This window comes from Solanum verrucosum, unplaced genomic scaffold (assembly GCF_900185275.1).
Source record: "Solanum verrucosum unplaced genomic scaffold, falcon-dt-bn FXZP01000261.1, whole genome shotgun sequence".
Lineage (NCBI taxonomy): Eukaryota > Viridiplantae > Streptophyta > Magnoliopsida > Solanales > Solanaceae > Solanum > Solanum verrucosum.
In genome coordinates this window covers 7,458,183-7,477,412 of record NW_026019969.1, presented here as the reverse complement: position 1 = coordinate 7,477,412, position 19,230 = coordinate 7,458,183, and the positions used below count along the sequence as shown (strand labels likewise).

The 19,230-nt window shown below is 33.6% G+C and overlaps 3 protein-coding genes across 8 annotated transcripts in view; 2 read left to right on the top strand and 1 right to left on the bottom strand.

Moving 5' to 3' along the window:
• Window positions 1–19,230, top strand: part of LOC125815508 (shaggy-related protein kinase NtK-1) — a 177,200-nt gene that overhangs the window by 46,197 nt on the left and 111,773 nt on the right. The window lies entirely within an intron of this gene.
• LOC125815498 (probable receptor-like protein kinase At5g18500) lies at window positions 909–5,896 on the top strand. Of its 2 annotated transcripts, XM_049494977.1 has the most exons (9): window positions 909–933; window positions 1,584–1,664; window positions 2,070–2,754; window positions 2,847–2,951; window positions 3,119–3,241; window positions 3,310–3,480; window positions 3,659–3,788; window positions 4,781–4,993; window positions 5,354–5,896. In XM_049494977.1, exons 3-9 carry the CDS (start codon window positions 2,090–2,092, stop codon window positions 5,471–5,473), a joined length of 1,527 nt encoding a protein of 508 aa, XP_049350934.1. In that variant the 5' UTR covers window positions 909–933; window positions 1,584–1,664; window positions 2,070–2,089; the 3' UTR covers window positions 5,474–5,896. The 2 variants fall into 2 exon arrangements, with proteins under 2 accessions (XP_049350934.1, XP_049350935.1); XM_049494978.1 differs by lacking the exon at window positions 1,584–1,664 and having other exon boundaries at window positions 911–933.
• On the bottom strand, window positions 7,236–14,777 carry LOC125815515 (uncharacterized). 4 transcript variants are annotated; one of them, XM_049495002.1, is made up of 10 exons: window positions 14,698–14,777; window positions 13,999–14,058; window positions 13,645–13,898; window positions 12,472–12,667; window positions 12,049–12,219; window positions 11,849–11,965; window positions 9,365–9,562; window positions 9,228–9,287; window positions 9,042–9,140; window positions 7,236–7,389 (listed from the first exon to the last, which is right to left on the bottom strand). In XM_049495002.1, exons 3-10 carry the CDS (start codon window positions 13,779–13,781, stop codon window positions 7,309–7,311), a joined length of 1,059 nt encoding a protein of 352 aa, XP_049350959.1. In that variant the 5' UTR covers window positions 13,782–13,898; window positions 13,999–14,058; window positions 14,698–14,777; the 3' UTR covers window positions 7,236–7,308. The 4 variants fall into 4 exon arrangements, with proteins under 4 accessions (XP_049350959.1, XP_049350960.1, XP_049350958.1 ...); XM_049495003.1 differs by having other exon boundaries at window positions 13,645–13,893; window positions 14,583–14,769; XM_049495001.1 differs by having other exon boundaries at window positions 14,583–14,728.

The window sequence follows — 19,230 nt, the reverse complement described above, 5'->3', positions numbered from 1 at the left end:
GATTGATTCAATTCACAATAAGTTAAAATACATTGAAGATCATAATAAGGTACTGCTTGTAAATAAATTTTGTACTCAATTAATTTTTTTAATTTCTCAATTGGGTGGACGATCATTATTATTTAGTATTTGATACTTCTAGAAATCATATGTGTCGATCTCCCTACATAAATTACACATTATCTGAAGTAGCTTAACTCAATATTCATATGCTAATTCATACTCTCTCTGGTCTGGTTCATATCAAGTGAATCATACAGACTTTTTTCATGGTACAAAATAAATGAATTATTTAAAATATAACCCTTTATTTAATGAGATTTTTAACTACTTTACATTTTATAGAAAACATTTTGATAATAATCAAAAGAAAAATAATCTTTAATTTACGTGTTTAAATATTTTTCTTTGGGATATGTCATATCCCAAATATGAATTAGATGGAGTACACGTTATTGTTTTTATTTCTGTAACACTTCCATTGTGTAATTAGCAGTAAAATGACAATAACAACACTAACAACAATAACATATCTAATATAACATCATGAATAAGGTTCGATGAATCTAATCAGTAAAATCATTATAAAGAAAAAAACCAAAATGAAGAAGACATGACATAGGAAAAACAGGAATAGTAAAAACCTGAAAAGGGAAGAAAAAACTTGTTGAATTGGTCCAGAGTCCACACAAGGTCCACAAGAGTCCAGGATGTCATCCACCCAAACCCCAAGTCAGTGAGTTACTGAATGCCTTCCCCTCATCCAAACAAAGCCTGTCATTTGCTTCCTTACTTTTTCTTGTTTCTTTCTATCCTTTCCTCCCTACAAGTAAGTATATAAAAAAAGAAAGACCATACAAAGTTACTCTACTTTTAGTACACACTACTATTACATTACATCACCTTATTGTGGATTATCTTCTTCCAAGATTGGTAAGAAAACTTAAAAAAGCCAAATTTATGGTATCTGAATTTTAGTATATGATAATAGCATTTGTCTTGTTTTATATTATTAATTTTGTCTTGAGAAGTTGATATTTTCTAATACTAGTATGTTAATGGCAGTAAAGTTTTTTTTTATTTTTTATTTTTTATTTTCTTTCTGAATTCTGATAATCAGTCATCTTCATAAGAAATTAAAAAAAGGGGTTGGGGTGCCAACTAAGAGTTTGCCTTGCACCTCTTCCATAACTTCCCTTTTACTGTTTGTAAGGCATTTCCTTATCACCTACCACTGATAACTCCATCCTTCCTTTCCTTCTCTGTCATATTACTATTCTAAAAAAGTTGTCCACAAAAAATAAATCATATACATTATTACAATTCTATGTATCTTTACTCTCTTTTGTAAATTTAGTACTTTTGTTGTTGTTATCTGGTTTACTGTTGAGGGGGGCAGGTGGTGGTCTAAGAAAACACCATCTCAGCTTAGATTTGGACTTGAATCTCTCAATGCTGTGAAGAATCAAATACAAGATTGTAATATTAATTTTGCTATTTAACTTGTGTTGCTCTGAAGACGGTTTATTTTTGTGTGTTCTTGGAATTTGGTCATTTTGACATTTGGGGTTTTCTTGGTCAAGATCTGTAGGGATTGGTTAATGATGGTGGAGTTCTTGAGATCTGGGCATTGAAGATTTGGTTTTGGGTAATATCTCAGAAAGGTATGGGGATTATAAAAATGTGAACTTTCTTAAAGTCATCAACTTTATTTCTCTCTGTTTCCATTGTTTTGCATTTCTTGTTTTATTTTACCAACATTGGCATCAGGGGTTTCACAGGGGCATTTGTTTGTGCTGCTTTACATTCTCTGTTAGTGGATCTTGTTATATGATCTCTTGGTTGACTGGGCCAGTTTATGAATTTGCTGTTTGCTTTTTTGTGGTTTGATCACTACTCATTGGTAGTATAAGGGGGTGGGATGTGGAAATGCTCATATTTTCTGTTTGACTTGGAGTTGCAATTAGGACTTCAGTTACATATTGGGTTTGATTAAACTAACACTGTGTTAGATGTGTGTTTTTCGTGTAATGTTGCCGATCATCATTCAATTTATACTATTTTTATAGGTCTGTTGACATCCTAGAAGATGGCTGGTAGTCTAAACGATGAGTTATCCAAAAAAACTGCTGTTTTTGGTCTCAAGGTCTGGCAATTGATCGGAATTTTTGTTGGGATTTTTATTGTGGCAATCCTCTTACTGTTGACATTGTATCTCACTTTACGGAGGAAGTCGAGAAGAGGTACAGACAATCTCCCTGTTAGCCAAATACCAACAGTTTCTAAAGAAATTAAAGAAGTTCGGGTAGAGCAAGTATCAACAAATAATTTTTCTCCACGAGACGGAATTCTTCTCACCATTCATGACAAAACCAGTGATAAAGAATCAGATAGGGTTCTGGTTCATCTTGGAATGGGGAAAAAGAATGCAGATAACAGCAGTCAATCAGGTTCCTTCCATCATGTTGACAAGGACTGTTGTGGATCACAATCAGGAGAAGAAGGGAGTTCATGCAAAAGTGCAATGTATAAAGCTTATAATTCACATCCAATAACTGCTCCTTCTCCTCTAACCGGATTACCTGAGTTTTCTCACTTGGGTTGGGGCCACTGGTTTACATTGAGAGATCTTGAGCTTGCAACAGGCCGGTTTTCAAAGGAGAATATTCTCGGTGAGGGTGGATATGGCATTGTCTACCGGGGGAATTTGATTAATGGAACACCTGTAGCTATTAAGAAGCTCCTCAACAATCTGTGAGTTGATAAAATCAAATTTTAATGCTTTCCTTACTGATCCTTTTGTTTTAGTTGCCGGCTTGAGTTTGAATTTAAGATCTTTGTCCCAGAGGCCAAGCAGAGAAAGAGTTCCAAGTGGAGGTTGAAGCCATTGGCCATGTGCGTCACAAAAATTTGGTCCGCCTTCTAGGATACTGCATTGAAGGAACTCACAGGTATTTCCCCATATGGAAGTCCCTGATAGTCCTATACCTTTTTGGACACGAAAAATGAAGCTTTGAATTGTTCATTTACTTTCACGCGCTTGTGAAGTAATTGGATGAGTATTATGTTCTTTCTTGTTTAGCATTTCTAACAGCTCTGTTCTAATTCATTATCTCAGGATGCTGGTTTACGAATATGTCAACAATGGCAATTTGGAACAGTGGCTTCATGGAGCCATGCGACACCACGGGTATCTAACTTGGGAGGCTAGAATGAAGGTTCTCCTTGGGACAGCTAAAGCGTAAGTTCATTCAGCTAAATCTATTTTGGAATAATATAGATCTCTTGATGTGCTATCATTTCTTGCAGTCTTGCCTATTTGCATGAGAATATTGAGCCCAAAGTTGTTCATCGAGATATAAAATCAAGTAATATATTGATTGATGATGACTTCAATGCGAAGGTCTCTGATTTTGGTCTGGCCAAACTGCTTGGTGCTGGTAAAAGTCATATCACAACTCGAGTCATGGGTACCTTTGGGTTAGTTTCTTCCTTCTGCTCCTTTTGATTCCATTCCAGCTTGCTTCATGTTCTGGTCTTCTGGACTTTACAAACTTCAACTTCTGGTGTCATGCTTTATTACCTCTTTAGATATAAAAAGTTGAAACAGAAGTTTTGCAGTATTATATTATTTCACATCCTTGCAAATATTTGACAGGTATGTGGCTCCTGAATATGCAAATACTGGTCTCTTGAATGAAAAGAGTGATGTTTATAGCTTTGGGGTAGTGTTGTTAGAATCAATCACAGGAAGAGATCCTGTGGACTATGGCCGTCCTGCCCAAGAGGTTTGTTATCCTTCATCCCTTATCTTAAGATCTAATTAGCACACTGATGAAAATATCTCATCTGCATCTTCATTATTGAAGAAGCTGTAAAACTGATTGTGCCCAGATCTATGGCAGAAAAGATCTTTATTAATACTCGTCTTGCTGGTTTTCTGATATTTGTCTCATTGTCATTTTCTATTTAGTTTCCCTTGAATTTTCTCCTGATTACTTGTTCTTGATATATCATGTACCATAACCAATGTTCACATGCTATGAATCTTTGAGAAGGATATTCCAACTCACCTGATTCCAGCGATTGATCTTGTCATAAACCATGCTCAATACTTCAGCCTTCTGCTGAATTATAGTTTAAGAGAATGTCCCATGCTTTAGCCTTGTTCACTATTCATTACATTATCTGAACAAAAAGCTAGTATTGGTAAATGGTAATGCTGCTATTTCTTGTTTCTTTACGAGACAATATTTGGTTGTCTTTCATCTCTTTTTACGATGTCTTAATGATATATATTTTGTACATATCAAGACAACATTCATAACAACTTACTAGTGACCTATCAATTTTTTTATAGCTATCTAGTGTCCGAATCTGGTGCTTTGTGTGGTCAGTATGTATATCTTCCGGCTGTCCATTAATTGGTATAAATAGTAATCTTATAGCTCACGCCATCAAGCCCAACGGAAAGGTGAATAAAAGCTGATTAATATTCGAATTTTATGGTCTTTCACTACCAATGGCCCACAAAGTTTTATATTATGACATGGATATTAGTAGAATCACATCTGAATCTTTCCAACCTCGGTAAAATTTCTCACCAGAGCTTGAGTTCTACTGGAGGATTTGTCAAGCAAATCTGTTTTTCATTTTGGCCTCTAAATGTTTATGTTGATGTCCTTTTCAATCTCCCTCACCACCTTTTTTATACGAATATCCTACTCTGATTTTTGCTCTACAAACAGACTCTTAAAGTATTAGACTTATGTGGTTGCAGGTGAATCTTGTTGATTGGTTGAAAATGATGGTTGGAAGCAGGCGCTCTGAGGAAGTAGTAGATCCAAATATTGAAACAAGGCCACCAACAAGAGCTCTCAAAAGAGCCCTTCTGACTGCTCTGAGATGTGTTGATCCAGATTCTGACAAGAGACCAAAGATGAGCCAAGTTGTTCGTATGCTTGAATCAGAGGAATATCCCATACCAAGAGAGGTTGGTGTCCGTGTTTGTGTCCTCTCTTTTCTTCTCTTGCAATGTTATGGACCCTCAAGTTTCTTATTTTGTTTTAACTGTGATCCCTGTTATAGATCCAATAAATTCTGTCTTTGTTTGAACATATGTGTTAATTTTGTGAAGCTTACTAGCAGTTTCTTCTTATTCAATCTGCATTGCTTGTAGAAGGTGTTGGATAAGCATATTCATGTCCTAGAATTTATGAATATGGCTTTGTGTATTTGGTCATTCTTCCCTTATGTAGGAACTTTTTCAACTGATGGAGGGAGGGATGGGGTGTTGGTGCCATTCTTTATCAAATGAGAAACTTATGTATCATTTTCATTTTCTCCACTGCAGGATCGAAGGCAACGAAGATCTCAAGCAGGTAACGGGGAGAGTGATTCTCAAAACTACGACACTGACAAGAGTGACAACCCAGATCCAAGGTCGGAAAGTAGAAGGAACCATCAAGTATAACCATCTAAGACACAGCTTTCTGGTCATTTATGAGGAGTGTGCCACTTACAATCGTAATGAAAGTCTACCGGATCAAACTGAGTAGGAGGATGAACTGTTTCTGCTGGTATATTGCTGGTCAGAGATTGACTACTTTTCTCCCCCCCCCCTTTAAGGGTTCTATTCTTTTTTATTATCTTTTATTTGTACCTTGTTTTTTCTTCTTATTTTGGTTCTTTCCTTGTATGAAAGTAGATAGGGAGTTAATTGTTGTGGACTTGATGGTCTTGTAACTAAACTGGAAGCAATCAGGGGCGGGGTTTGTGTACAGAAGAATTTTTTGCTTCGGTATTCAACATTCAAGTAGTATTGTAATTTATTTTCTTCTAATGTGAATACCATCAGAAACAAAATATGCAATGTGATTTCGTTTCATCTGCCTAAGCATTGACAGGAAGAGTTACTAGTTATTGTGTTGGTGAGAGGCAAAATCAGTTTCAGGAATGACCTGCTGAATCATTTTCAACAGGTTTCTCTGGTGGAATAGTCGTGATGCACACAAGTTGGCCTCGGCCAAGTGTGAAGGAAACTCATGTGATACCATCCAAAGTATAGTTTGGATGATTCACAGGCTGGTTTGGATGGTCCTACTTCAACTGGTACTGATTAGTACTACTATGGTAAAACAGCTGTTCCCCTACTAATGCAAGTTGAGGAAACATTTCATTTTTCCTTATTGTGTTGTAGCAACAAACAAGAGCTAGCATTTTTATTAATGCTTGACAGTTCTTGTTTGCAATTAGTTGATAGGAGTCACCATCACCATTCACTATCCACCCCTTACTAAAGATAAAAGACAATGATTTGGCTGAAGACCCCTTAAAACATCATTTCATCTTTAGAGTGGGAAATAAATTGTAACTAACATTTTCCTGACTTTGAGAGACAGATTTATTGTAAACAACCATAACCTCTCTACCCCACAAGGGTAGTGATAAAGTCTACGTACACTTTACCCTCACTAAATCCCACTTGTGAAATTAGATTGTTGTAATAATCTAGCATTAGTAATCATTCGAGTCGCCGCACCAATTATAATATAATACTCTAACTAATATCACGATGATGTGGGAGACCACACAACTCTTTAGTTGAGAACCAATGAAAATGGTTTATAATTAGAAAAAGAAACTATAGAATAAAGTCTTAGAGATCTGTTTATGTAAATATATAAAACAAAAAAATTAAGAAGCAAAGATTTTTCGCCACTGCCAAATGCATGTTTTCTTCTGACAAATCCAGCTAAAACATATTAAAATGCCACTAACTCATGTGGTTAGTTATAGCTAAACCTAATGAGGCTGACTCAGCTTATAGATTGAGACAGGAACCATATCTCACATCACAGGATAAGGTTGCTAAGTCACTGAAATTATCCTAGTGGCTTGCTAAATTTTTTCTTCCACATTCAAACAGGACAGAAGCTACATCATTATTTAGCTGTCTAAAAAAGATTTGACATAACAAACCACACAGTTAGCAGGAATCCAGTAGAACAGTCTAAATGCGTGTAAACTGATCAGAAAACTACCTTTACAAAGAGAGAGAGAGATGGACATAACATTTTTTAACATAAGAAGACTAGTTAGACTTGTACAATTGACCCTCATGGCAAAGACTGAGGCGCCTTCTCCTTCAAATAATAGACTATTTTGTACTAAAAACTGTATGGCCCGCGTAATCTGATCAATGTGATTATGTACATCAGCTGAGACTTTTTTTCAACTAAAGAATCCAAGTTTATGCACAAAAGCTGGTTGATTGTTTCTCCAGAGGTATTTTGCATTTGGTACATCTTACTGTTTGACTGGGGATTCAGGAGGTTTCAGCCGTTGCTGTTCATATTCCTGCTTCAGTTCCACCAAATTCTTGGAAACCTATTAAATGAAAAGGATAAATACAAATGAGAAATAGCTTAACGAGATGACACAGGGGGACAGCAATCAAATGAGGATTCAGTCAGATGCTTGAGAGCCTTTAGTTTCCCTTTAGATTTTCAGTCTTGTGTTTATATCCAGATTAACTACTCTTTCTGAGAAATCAAATATGTAAAGAAATATCATCAAGTATCCTATAATTACTAATTAGCTAATAACAATTCCTTCCCTTTAATCCTTGCATAGGTTTGGAAACAAATCTTTGCCACATACAGCTTTATAGCGCTACTTAACCGACAGGCTTGCAATCTGTATGCATTCAATTTTATTTAATATTCATCAGTTATCATGCTAGAGTTTTGCTTCTGAACTTAATCCATTTATGAAGCTCTCCTTGAGCCAAACTCAGCAGCCTTACAACAAGCCTGTACTGGTTAGATTCTACTTGTATCTACTCAAACTACTTTAGTATATAGATCCACATAGAGACAAAAAAAAAAAACTTTCTAGGTTCACAAGCCTATGGCTGCTAAACATCCACCAATTTAAGTTAAACCTATGAACTGCTGATTAACCACACCACTACCAGATGAGGAATGCATCAAAATGGCCAAGGAAGATGTACAAATAGACATGCAAGAGAAAACACAAGCACAACTGATGCAAAACTACCCACAAATAAAAAAGTTGATGGCTGTGATCATGTATAACAATGAGAAATAAATTTCAATACAAGGTAGAGTGCCTAGTTTGAGTTGAACATTTTCACACTTCAGACTGAAGCTTGACATAAAATTTTCAAAGTTATGAGGCATCCATCACATGTACAGGAAACGTATAAACACTGGTTAAGAACTACAGAACAACTGAAATGACGCACAGTAGATAACAAGACACAGCACCAGAGAAAGAAAACAAACATTACTTAGACAATTCGCTCAAGGAACAACAGTCAAAGAACTTGAACTAATTATGCAAGAAAACAGTGTTTTATTGCCTAGTTCTATAAAATAAGAATAAAACAATGTTTTTTTTTTGAGAAAGGTAACTTGTATTATAAACAAAGAATACATAAGGAGTATTCTAGTAATACTTACATCCATAAGGAGAATAAAACAATGTTTTGTACGTGAACATATTGAGAAGCAGTGCATGCGCTTGGACTACAAATGTTTTCTTACTTTTCATTTTTTTATTATAGTTATTATTATTATTATTAGTTTTTTATTTGGTTTCTTCGGAAATGTCTTAGAAGGTCAAGGATGTTTTTCCCTAGCCGGTGAAGTCAAATTAGGATTAATCATGTGAACCTCCCTTCAAATTGCTAAATTGTACTGCATATTGCTTGTCTTGTACAAAATCATTACAAGTTAATGTTTCCATTAGTTTCCTTTTATCTGTGTGTCAATTCCAATTTATAATGTTTTCCTCAGTTATTCCAACTTCATCCCTTCCCAGAAAACAGTCTTTGGAAAGATAAATGGGAAATCAAAAGTATCACTCTGAAAAATAATATAGGAACCTACAAGCATTTGTCTAACCCTTACATATCACTGCTAGGCGAGGAGAGTCTTGGCTAATCACAGGGAAGGAGGGGGGAAGGGAGAGAGAGAGAGAGAGAGAGAGAGGAGAGAGAGAGAGAGAGGGCTAGCCTTGATTGAAAAAGCCATTGGTAAAAGTATATCTGGATTCATGGCATCCTCAGGGAAGTTGCGCAAAGCATGTATGAGTTTCTCAAATGGCAACTTTACCTGCGAATAAGAGAGTGTTATAGTTGTACTAACCTGTAGGAGCATGAAAAAGTAGCATTTATTAACGTTTCTGTATTTAAAACTTACCAGATCATCGTGGCAATATTTCAATAGAGCCAAGCCAACTTTGAAGACTACTTTAACACCCTGGTACAGTGAACTCGGTAAGCTCAACAGTAAATCCAGGCATCAGAGAGTGGATATAATAATGGTAGATTACTGACCTCAAAAAGAAAGACATCCCAAATTCTGAGAGCCAAGTGAAATGGAAAAGAGTACGAGAAAACTGTTATGAACCATTGACTGGCATACATGCTGGGATTTATCATTTCCTGAGCAAAATGTTCACCCAACTTCGGCATGTGCTCTTTCACCAAATGATCAAACTGAAAGAGGTATTGCTGGACTAGAGGCAATCCTACCTAATCCGCATGTACAACATTTATTATTTTAATATAAAGTAGGCCATATGACAGATGTTATGTAATCAAAACAAAGACTTCCTAATACGTGGAAGCAGCTGAAAGTCTCAAGAGAAATATAGCAACAGCCAGGATCAGAGATCATGATAGTAGAGAATTCATGGACATCATAAAAAATGACGGAATTTCATGTAACATCTAATATAATACAGAACTGGACAACAAACAACTTGGTACATTGATTCTCATATATCGTTCTTAACCACAATTATTTATTTACTGCAAAAAAAAAAGAAAAGAAGCAATGGACCAGCTTATCAGAACTTTGACAACTTCAGATAGGTTGAAAAGCAACCTCAAGGCAATTATGCTGCAGCTTCCAACTTCAGTAAAAGTGTTTAAATAACAATATGTGATGCCAACTTTATATTGGACTGAGATCACACAATATGTGATGAGGCCCAACTCTCACTTTATTAGTATATGGAGGAAGAGCACAAAGAACACAAACCGTCCAAGAGAATAAGGCATTTCAACCTTGCCATAAAACAATCCGAAGTTACTTAGAGTAATCCTATTGCTCCACATGCAGATGAGATTACCACTCCGTTCCACATCCAGTAGAAACCTTAAAGATACGTTATTGGGGACTTATGTAACTACTAGCATATTAAATGTAAGAATGAAATCATGTAAAAGGTGACCCTAGCTTGGAATATGCCAAAATATTAGACACAATTTAATCTCTATCCAACATTCACCACTCTAAGAACGGAAAAGGGTCAAAAATACCCTTAAACTATCCGAAATAGCTCATATTTACCCTTAAACTATATTTCGGCTCAAAACTACCCTTCCCGTCAAACTATTGGGTCAAAAGTACCCTTCTTATTAACGGAAGTTGTTAAATGCCATGTGAATGTCACATTGCATGCCAATACTAATTACTCTTTTTTACCACTGCCACATAGACTAAATCCCTAAATCCTAATTACTCTTTTCTTTCCCTCATTTCATTATTTTCCAGAAACGATTTCACCCCTTCTCCCTCATTGAAGTTTCGTTTTTGTCCAGATTTTGTGATGTTTATTTCCAGTTTTTACTTAATGTTTGGTAAGGCATTTCTTCATTAGTTCTTTACTTAGTTTATGTCCAGCTTTTGTGAAGTTTATTTCCAGTTTCTCTATTTCTTCATTAGTTCTTTACAGTATATATCCAGCTATTGACCAACTCTGTTGGTTTTTAACAAACAACAAGCTAGTGGGGGGTTTTGTTTTGGAGTAGTGTGTTTTGTGCTCAACATGTTTTGTATGAAGTTCAAATATTTGCTTCCACTGTTAATGTTCCTCATTTTGCAAATTGGTTTATCAAGTTACGATTGTTGGTGTTCTATTGCTGAATGTTTTCTGGTTATCGGTGATAAAGTTTACTTGTTCAATAACATACTTCTATGAGGGAGAAGGGGTGAAATCGTTTATGGAAAATAATGAAATGAGGGGGAAAAGAAAGAGTAATTAGGATTTAGGGATTTAGTCTATGTGGCAGTGAAAAAAAAGAGTAATTAGTATTGGCATGCAATGTGGCATCCACATGGCATTTAACAACTTCCGTTAATAAGAAGGGTACTTTTGACCCAATAGTTTGACGGAAAGGGTAGTTTTGAGCCGAAATATGGTTTAAGGGTAAATATGAGCTATTTCGAATAGTTTTTTAAGGGTATTTTTTACCCTTTTCCGCTCTAAGAATTCAAATCCATTTAATTATATAAATTTTTAACTCTCATGCGACGTCTTCTCTATCAAGCTAACTTTTCAACCATTAATTCACTCTTTTTTTCCCGTTACAAACTGATATAATACATAAGACAAAAATGAATATCTTAAACTGTGTCAAAATTGAACACCATCATATAAATTGGAAAGACATGTACGAAATCAAACAGCACTGTATAAATTGGAAAGGAGAGAGTAGCTGATACTAGATATAGGCTCTATATGGACACAGAGACACATCATGTGGTTATGTTTAACTATTAAATGGACCCTAGACTATGGAAGTGGTTTTCTGGATTTGTATGCAGCTGATCGCATTAAGGATAAAAAAAAAACATAATTTCGGTGTTTAACTTGGATACCATGGTCAATAGTGGGGTCTAAAAGAACAGTCAAATTCTTCAAGCTTAGGAATTGATCAGATATTTCACATCCGAATCCCTTTTAGTTCAAATGTATTGACCATATACATTTATCAGGGGTTGCATCAAGCTGTTTGAAGGTGAAGGCTTACCAAGTACATTCCTTCCATAGGAGTGTGAACGGCTCCCTTCAACAATGCAACCAGTAACCAAAATGCATCTTCTTCACTCATGTAAAGAAGAAGCAGACCTGCCACGAATCCCATGCCCTGCAATCAAAATGATCAGTATCATCCCAAATTGATAACCATACACTAGATCACATATGAATCAATAATTTAAAGATGCATACCTGTACGTATCCAACATCTCGGTCAAAGACAGAATATGCTTTCAGAACATTGTAAAGAGACCTTTGACCAGGTCCGTGTCTCTGCTGAAAGAAAACATGTGAAGGAAAGGTGCGAGAAATATCTCGAATAATATCCAACTCGGAAGCTGAAGTCTCATATATGATTAGTTGCTGCAGCAGATAAAACGCTAATCAGATGAGTGATTTCCATTACACAGGTAAAGCAAAAAAGAACATGTCAAGGAATGAGCAATCAATTGAAAAGCAGAATTAGCCCGAAACTACAAAAATTAGCCAAAAAGGTAGGACTTTAAGCTTTTCTCCTAGGCTCACACAAATTATCTATCTCCATTAGTAACAGAAGCAGCAAGACTATTTCCAGAAAACAAAGAAGAATAAAACCGGACAAAAGTTAACTCCTACCTCATAAACTCCAGGATTTAACAACAAGAGGTCTCGACTTCCAGAAATTAGCTGCCAGACAAGCCCCCTCAGGCAATCAGGAATTCCTTTCCGTATTCGTCTTTTAACAACATGTGGTTTCCTCCGAACATACTGCTTCCAATCACTTCCTCCAACACCTATCATTTTTCTCCATTTCCTAATCCTTCTTTCATCTCTGCAAAATATTTTTAATAAATGTAATAAGAGAATCAACCAATCAATTAATACACCATAATTCTTTCGTTACCTTTCTAAAAAACACACACTCGTTAATTCCAAACTAATTGGGTTCAGTTGTATCCATATATCCATTCTACTCTATTCGTACCAGTTTAATGCTATTATTCCTGACATATACACTCGGCAGCTTTGGAGGATTTTCTTGAGTCTTGAAGGCATATCCTGGACTATGCCTAGGAGAGTTACTGAGGCATTGTACAGCTGGGAGGAGGCAGGTGCCCTTGCAAAAGACAGAACTAGATGGAGAATTATCCCTGCTTCAATATGGTGGGCAATCTGGAAAGAAAGGAATTCCAGATGTTTTGAAGGCATAGAAAATAGTGTGCAGGATGTTAAACTAAACTGCATTTTGTTGTTATGTTTTTGGTGTAATCAATTATACTCAAATGACACTGCCTCTATAGTTGATGTTTTAGACTCAATATAGAAATAGAGTAGGAGTGTCTAGAGTGCATCTGTATATAAGGTTTGAGTACAACCCATGTACTCTTGTGATATAATACATCGTTACCATTTTCAAAAAAAATAAAATGCTATTATTCCTGACACAAATATGTTGACTTGTATGTGTAACCCTACGATTTACTTCTCGTACACAAATATTACTAATAAAGATTCATTGCACCAAACACCAGTAGAAATACTTCAGAACAAAGTTGTTCATCGCACAGGAGCACTGCATTTGAATTAGTTTCTCCTTAGTGCGGAGTTTGTTGATTAAACATCTGAAGAAGCACCATTTAAATTTTGTGATATCACCAAAATATGTTTATATTTCAGTCTTCAGGATGGCAAATTGAGTGAGTGTGGAGAAAGAGAACAAGAGTCTGTTGGAGAAGTCGAAATAGGACAAGAAAAATTAAAACTCCAGTTTAACTACAGCAACTGATAAATCTAAAAAGAGGTCCCTACCTCTGATATTCAAAGGCCGACCGGCTCCTTGCTAAACCTTCAGTAGGACCATGTTCCTGCTTTACAAAACCAAATCTATCAACTCGCATGGGAACAACCGGGCCTTCCTCATTTTCATCTACTACTTTACTTTCCATTGCTAACCTAGAACAACCCCAAGACTACACTCCAATAGAACATTAGACTACTGCCACAAGATTTCCGTGCATTCCCAACTGCATGGACCAGAAATACAGAATCTCCTAAACCCTGAACTGCAAAAAAAGGGTACTCTTATTAATAGATACAAACATCATAACAGTAGAAAAAACCCTTTCCAATTTATCACAAAAAAAACCTCTTAGATAAACTCACCTGAAAAATACTTTACTAACACCAATTATCTTTGCGGGATGATTTCCACACTGGCTCATCCTAGGAAGAAAAAAGAGAAATTTTAGACCCCTTCCAAATATTAAAAATATAGAATCTGAAAATTGCCTCAGCAAACATTAGGATCATACATCAAGGACCTGTATGGTTTCTGGATTATTTTCGCCTAGTTTAATCCGTTATTTTTCATCACCATCTGGTTATTGCATAAGAAATTGATTTTTAGTTATCTAACCAGCCCCAAATCACACAAATCGAGAAAGCAGTACCCCACCCCCAAAACAAGACTGTAATGAGGGTAAAGATAATCTATTAAAATGCAGACAAACAGCAATATCAGCATTAAAGGAGGATACCCAAATCTATACCATTCAAATCAGAATCCCAAAACAAGAACAAAGGGTACACAAATAAGAGAGTAATCAAAAACCCACATTCAATTTTAAATAAATATACAACCTTTAAATTCTTGGATTGAGAATGTCCATATCAACAAATCAATCATCGATTAATTTTGAAGGAAAAAAAAAACAAAAAGGGGTACCAAATGACGGAGAAAACCAAACCTGAGATATATAATTCCAGCATTATGGAGAAATTAAACCATGTGATTTGATTTTCTTGTTGACACGAAATACTATGCTTTTCCAAGAAATGAGAAAAGATAAAAAGAAAAATTACGTTTTGGTTAACAACAACATAGCTGGCGTGTGTGCGCATTCTCCCTCCGTGTTTTTGGGCATCACTGCTGAACCCGCGTTTTCAGGGTGGATTTAACATATTAATAAGCTATTTATAAATAAAATTTGGATATGAAAAAAAATGTTATTGGGGATATTTTTAAACGGAAAAGGATCATATTTGCTCTTATATTTTTAGAAAAAGGATTATATTTACCCTTTGTCATATTTTATATATATATATATTTGTCCTTGCCATCTAACTTTGAGTTTATATTTGCCCTTAGAATTGAAGTGACTTTCAAGAACTTGTTTGCGAAAGAAATATTTTAATAATAATAGTGTAGTTTGAGGTGATATTTTAAAAATAAAAAATATCATAAATTAATCGAACCATACCGATATCGAAAAGAAATCGATATAATTGGGATGATTTAAAAAAATCTAATTTTGATTATATTTTATAAAATACCCAAAAAATTAGAATGGTATAAATTATAATTTAAAAAAAATAACCGACCGAACCATTCCATTGACAACCCTACATTCCGTAATAAAAAATGTTATTAGTGTCAGCAACATTTTAGCCTTAAATGAATTAATAAACCATATTTGACGATAAAATTTACATTTAAAATTTATATATATATAATGTAACTTCTACGTATATTTAATTTTGCAAAATTTCAAAAAAATATATATTATTTTAATTAATAACCTACTTCGATCAGAACTTCACAAGGTTCCACAAGTAGGTTCAAATTTTGAATTTTGACTATTATTCAAAATTGGTGGCCCAGTCGTGTCACAAAGAAGTAGCATTAAATGCCACCTATGAAAGAAGTAAACTTCTTGCATGAATTATATGAGATTATTTGAAGTGAACAATTATCAAACTATTTTTATTAAATAAAATAATAATGTTTGTATTCAGAAAATGATTTGAATAATAAGGTATTTAATATCGTGAATAAAAACATGAAAAAATATAATTATTATTTTTATATGTCAAAAGTAATAAATAAAAATAATTTTTTTTTTTAGAAATAAGTGACAAGTAAAAATTAACGGGAGGAATATCAACCATTTTCTATAGGATTATTTGAAGTGAAAATTAAAGTGATGATATGTCTACCGCCTCAACTTGACCAAATTCATGAAGAGACAAATTTGATGAAGTAGCTACTTTTTGAGGTTTATTAATAGATTATGCTTCTCATTAGTTGTAGCATTATTTCTTGAGGTCTTCAACAATAGTTTTGTGAACGATTTGCAAGCAAGGACGATAAGTTTTTTTTTTCCTTTTTGTCATAATTATTATATCTCGATATATTTGTGGTAAAAAAATGTATATCTTATCGTAAAAAGATCAAAATCATGATTAGATTGATTTTATAAAAAATAGACTTGTTGATTTACAACATATCCAAAATTCAATCTAGAACTACTTCAATATCGTTCTAAATAATTTTTTGAAGTTAACTTTAAATTTTGTAAAATTATAAATTTATGCAACTTTGCGAAAAAAATTTATATCCTGATGCAGGAACAACAAAATTACAAGCCGCTTGATTCTTCTGAAATAAGACATTAAGGTATCAAACATATCTGAAATTTGGAATTTAATATCTTTGGGATCATTTCAGATGTTATTACAAATTAAAGTCGGTTTTAAATTTTGATGCATCGATAGTTATAGATTTGCACGATGACACTAAAGAAAATTATATCTCGATGTAGAAATACTGAAATTACAATTTGCTTCATTATACAAAAATTAGACACAAGTGTCTATAATATATCTAAAATCTAGAATTTAACATCCTCGGTATTGTTTTAGAATTTTTTTTGAAGTCGGCTCTAGATTCTAACACGCTAATCTAAGAGGTGCTTACTATAACAACTCACTCCTTTCAGATTATTTTTTTTATATTTTGTTATAAGATCCACAAAATACTAAATACCATCTTGAAAACAAGGTCATATAAGGCACCAAAACGTTAAGATTTCTTATGTTAAATTATTGTCAGATAAGATTATGGAGTTTATCATCACTCAACAAACTTTTATTGATTAACAAATCAAGACTTTGAATCCTCACACACACATATATATAAACTCGTTCATATTTAATATATCCTAAGCCATATCTAAAATATAAACTACACTCAACAATCCTCCAACATAGATATTATTGTTGGTGCAAAGATTGACGACATGAATTTCGTAAATTTTTAAATTATTTGATACATTTCTCCAAAGATGCAACCTTATAAGATGTCATATATTTTTACAATAAAAAAAAAAATTAAGTTTTTTTTCAAATATGCCTTACAAAACGTCTTAGATGGTGCGTATTTTATTCTATTGTGAATAGACAAGCAGGATATTTATACTATGGAAAATAAATGAGCATATTACAAATTTATACTTATATTTTTCATACTGTCACCATAGTTTAACATATATTTATTTGTTTTTAGTAAGTCACAGTTTCACATTTTTATTAAATTTTTCTTATAGATTTTTTATTATAATTATCTTATAAATAACTTGATTGTATAAATATTATTAACATCATAAGTTCTTTTAGTTTATTGGAATAGTACTTTTCTTTTGTGGTGACTGGTCTCTGGTTCGATCAGGACCAGGAGCCCCATTCATTCGTTTATGGGAGAAAATAAAACTCATTAATTGATTTCCAAACTATACTTCTAACACTACTTTGTCCACTTGAATTTAAAAACATACGAAATGGTTAAAAAATAAAGGCGGGCTGAAAATTTAAAATTTATTAATTATGAATTTGTCACCAAACTCAGTAGCTTATTTTAATTAGTTATCAGTTATTAATTAAATGTTTTTATATATTTAATAAAAATAATTGAATAGATACAATATTTTAGCTTAATCTGGTCTCAACCTGATATTTTCTTTTAAGAAATATTAACGGTAGGTCTTCAAATAGACTTTCTTTCAAATCTTAAATTCAGATAATAAATGTTATTTTGTGTATTCCGTAAATTTGATTTGGGAAAATGACTCAAAGTAAGAGATAACCAATTTTACGGTCTGTTAGACCAAATTCTTAAAATTAATTTATTATGAAAAGTATTTTTTACTTTTGGAGAGAAGTATTTGCCTAATTTATTTTAAAAGCACATTTGAACAATAATTATTGTTCAGACCAATCTTCTATAAAATATTTCTGTATATGTTCCTACAAGTGTTTTTTTAAAAAAAGAAATACTTTTAAAGATTTTATTTTTTTAGTTATGGAAAATAGCTTCTGTTTATCCCAAAACAATTATTTTCACCCTCATTTTTTTTTTTAAATAATCATTTTGGTCCCAAAAGAAGCTTGGAGAAACAACTGTTAACATTTTAAAGTTAAATCAAGAATTGTGTGCGAAACGTTACCAGACTGTTCAAAGACTCTAAGCGTGTTTTTTGTTCTTCCTATTTTCTCCCATCGTTTTTCTTTTATCTTTCTTTGTTATGTTATTTACTCAGTATTGGAATGATTCGAGATAACAAAGCTAACTCTGTCTATCAAGCTTTCTGTTTTTTCAGAAATTGAATTTTCAACCCACTTCATCGATCAACAGACTACGCTCTCGATTGCTCGATTAGTTGATTATTTTTTCACTGATAATGTTATTTCTATTGATATTTATAAGGTTTAATTTTGCATCAAAGGTTGTGACCTAGTGGTCGATGGGGTGGGTTGAACACTTTGTGATCTCATATTCAAAGAAAACACTAGGTGATTTTTTTTTCCATCTGTTCTAGTTTTGATGTACATAGTACTTACCTAGTAAATGTTGCAGTTGATATCCCATAGAATTAATCGAGGTGTGCATAAGACGGTTATCAAAATAAAAAGAAAAGGTTTAATTTTTCTGTGTTCTTATATTATAGATTTATAGTATTGTTCATGGGGACCTCTATTGAGCTGGAGTGTCTCACGCCTTTTCAAGATTTCACATACAGAAATCACCCTCCCCCGACCCACCTCCCTCCAACTACAAAGATATGAAGAATAGTTGGAATATTATAATAGTATATACTATATCATAGTAAACAATATGAAGATTTTTTAATTTGTTTATTTTCTTGTCTCTTTTGCCAACTAATAAATATATAGTGGCATGATCAAGGAAGAATCTTCTAGTTTAAGTCTTTGATTGTGGAATTTATGCACTTTCAGAGTTTTAGAATAATCAAATCCTTTTAATCCTGCAAGGAAAGTCAACTGACTTTGTATGTGCCTTTAGAGAAATGTGCAGCACTCTTTTTCTATTCCTTCAACAATCCTTATTTATTATCACTTGTAAATAAGAATGCCTTTCCACAACATCTGTTTACTCTCTCTGTATGTCTCTTTCATTTACGTAATCATTATAACGAAACAAGAATGCCTTAATTCATAATAAAAAAACTTGAATGATGTATTTCCTTACCTCATCTATCTTACGGTTTAAATTTAGACAGTCAAGCAAGGAATGAATATTTTATGTTAGACATACATGGT

Excerpts from the sequence above, each read along its gene's own strand:
- LOC125815515 (XM_049495002.1), bottom strand. The coding sequence starts at position 13,781 with ATGGAAAGTAAAGTAGTAGATGAAAATGAGGAAGGCCCGGTTGTTCCC. Across the intron at positions 12,668-13,644 it reads TCGGCCTTTGAATATCAGAG|AGATGAAAGAAGGATTAGGA; the intron begins GTAGGGACCTCT and ends AATATTTTGCAG. Across the intron at positions 11,966-12,048 it reads GAGATGTTGGATACGTACAG|GGCATGGGATTCGTGGCAGG; the intron begins GTATGCATCTTT and ends TTTTGATTGCAG.
- LOC125815498 (XM_049494977.1), top strand. The coding sequence starts at position 2,090 with ATGGCTGGTAGTCTAAACGATGAGTTATCCAAAAAAACTGCTGTTTTT. Across the intron at positions 3,242-3,309 it reads CTCCTTGGGACAGCTAAAGC|TCTTGCCTATTTGCATGAGA; the intron begins GTAAGTTCATTC and ends CATTTCTTGCAG. Across the intron at positions 3,789-4,780 it reads ATGGCCGTCCTGCCCAAGAG|GTGAATCTTGTTGATTGGTT; the intron begins GTTTGTTATCCT and ends ATGTGGTTGCAG.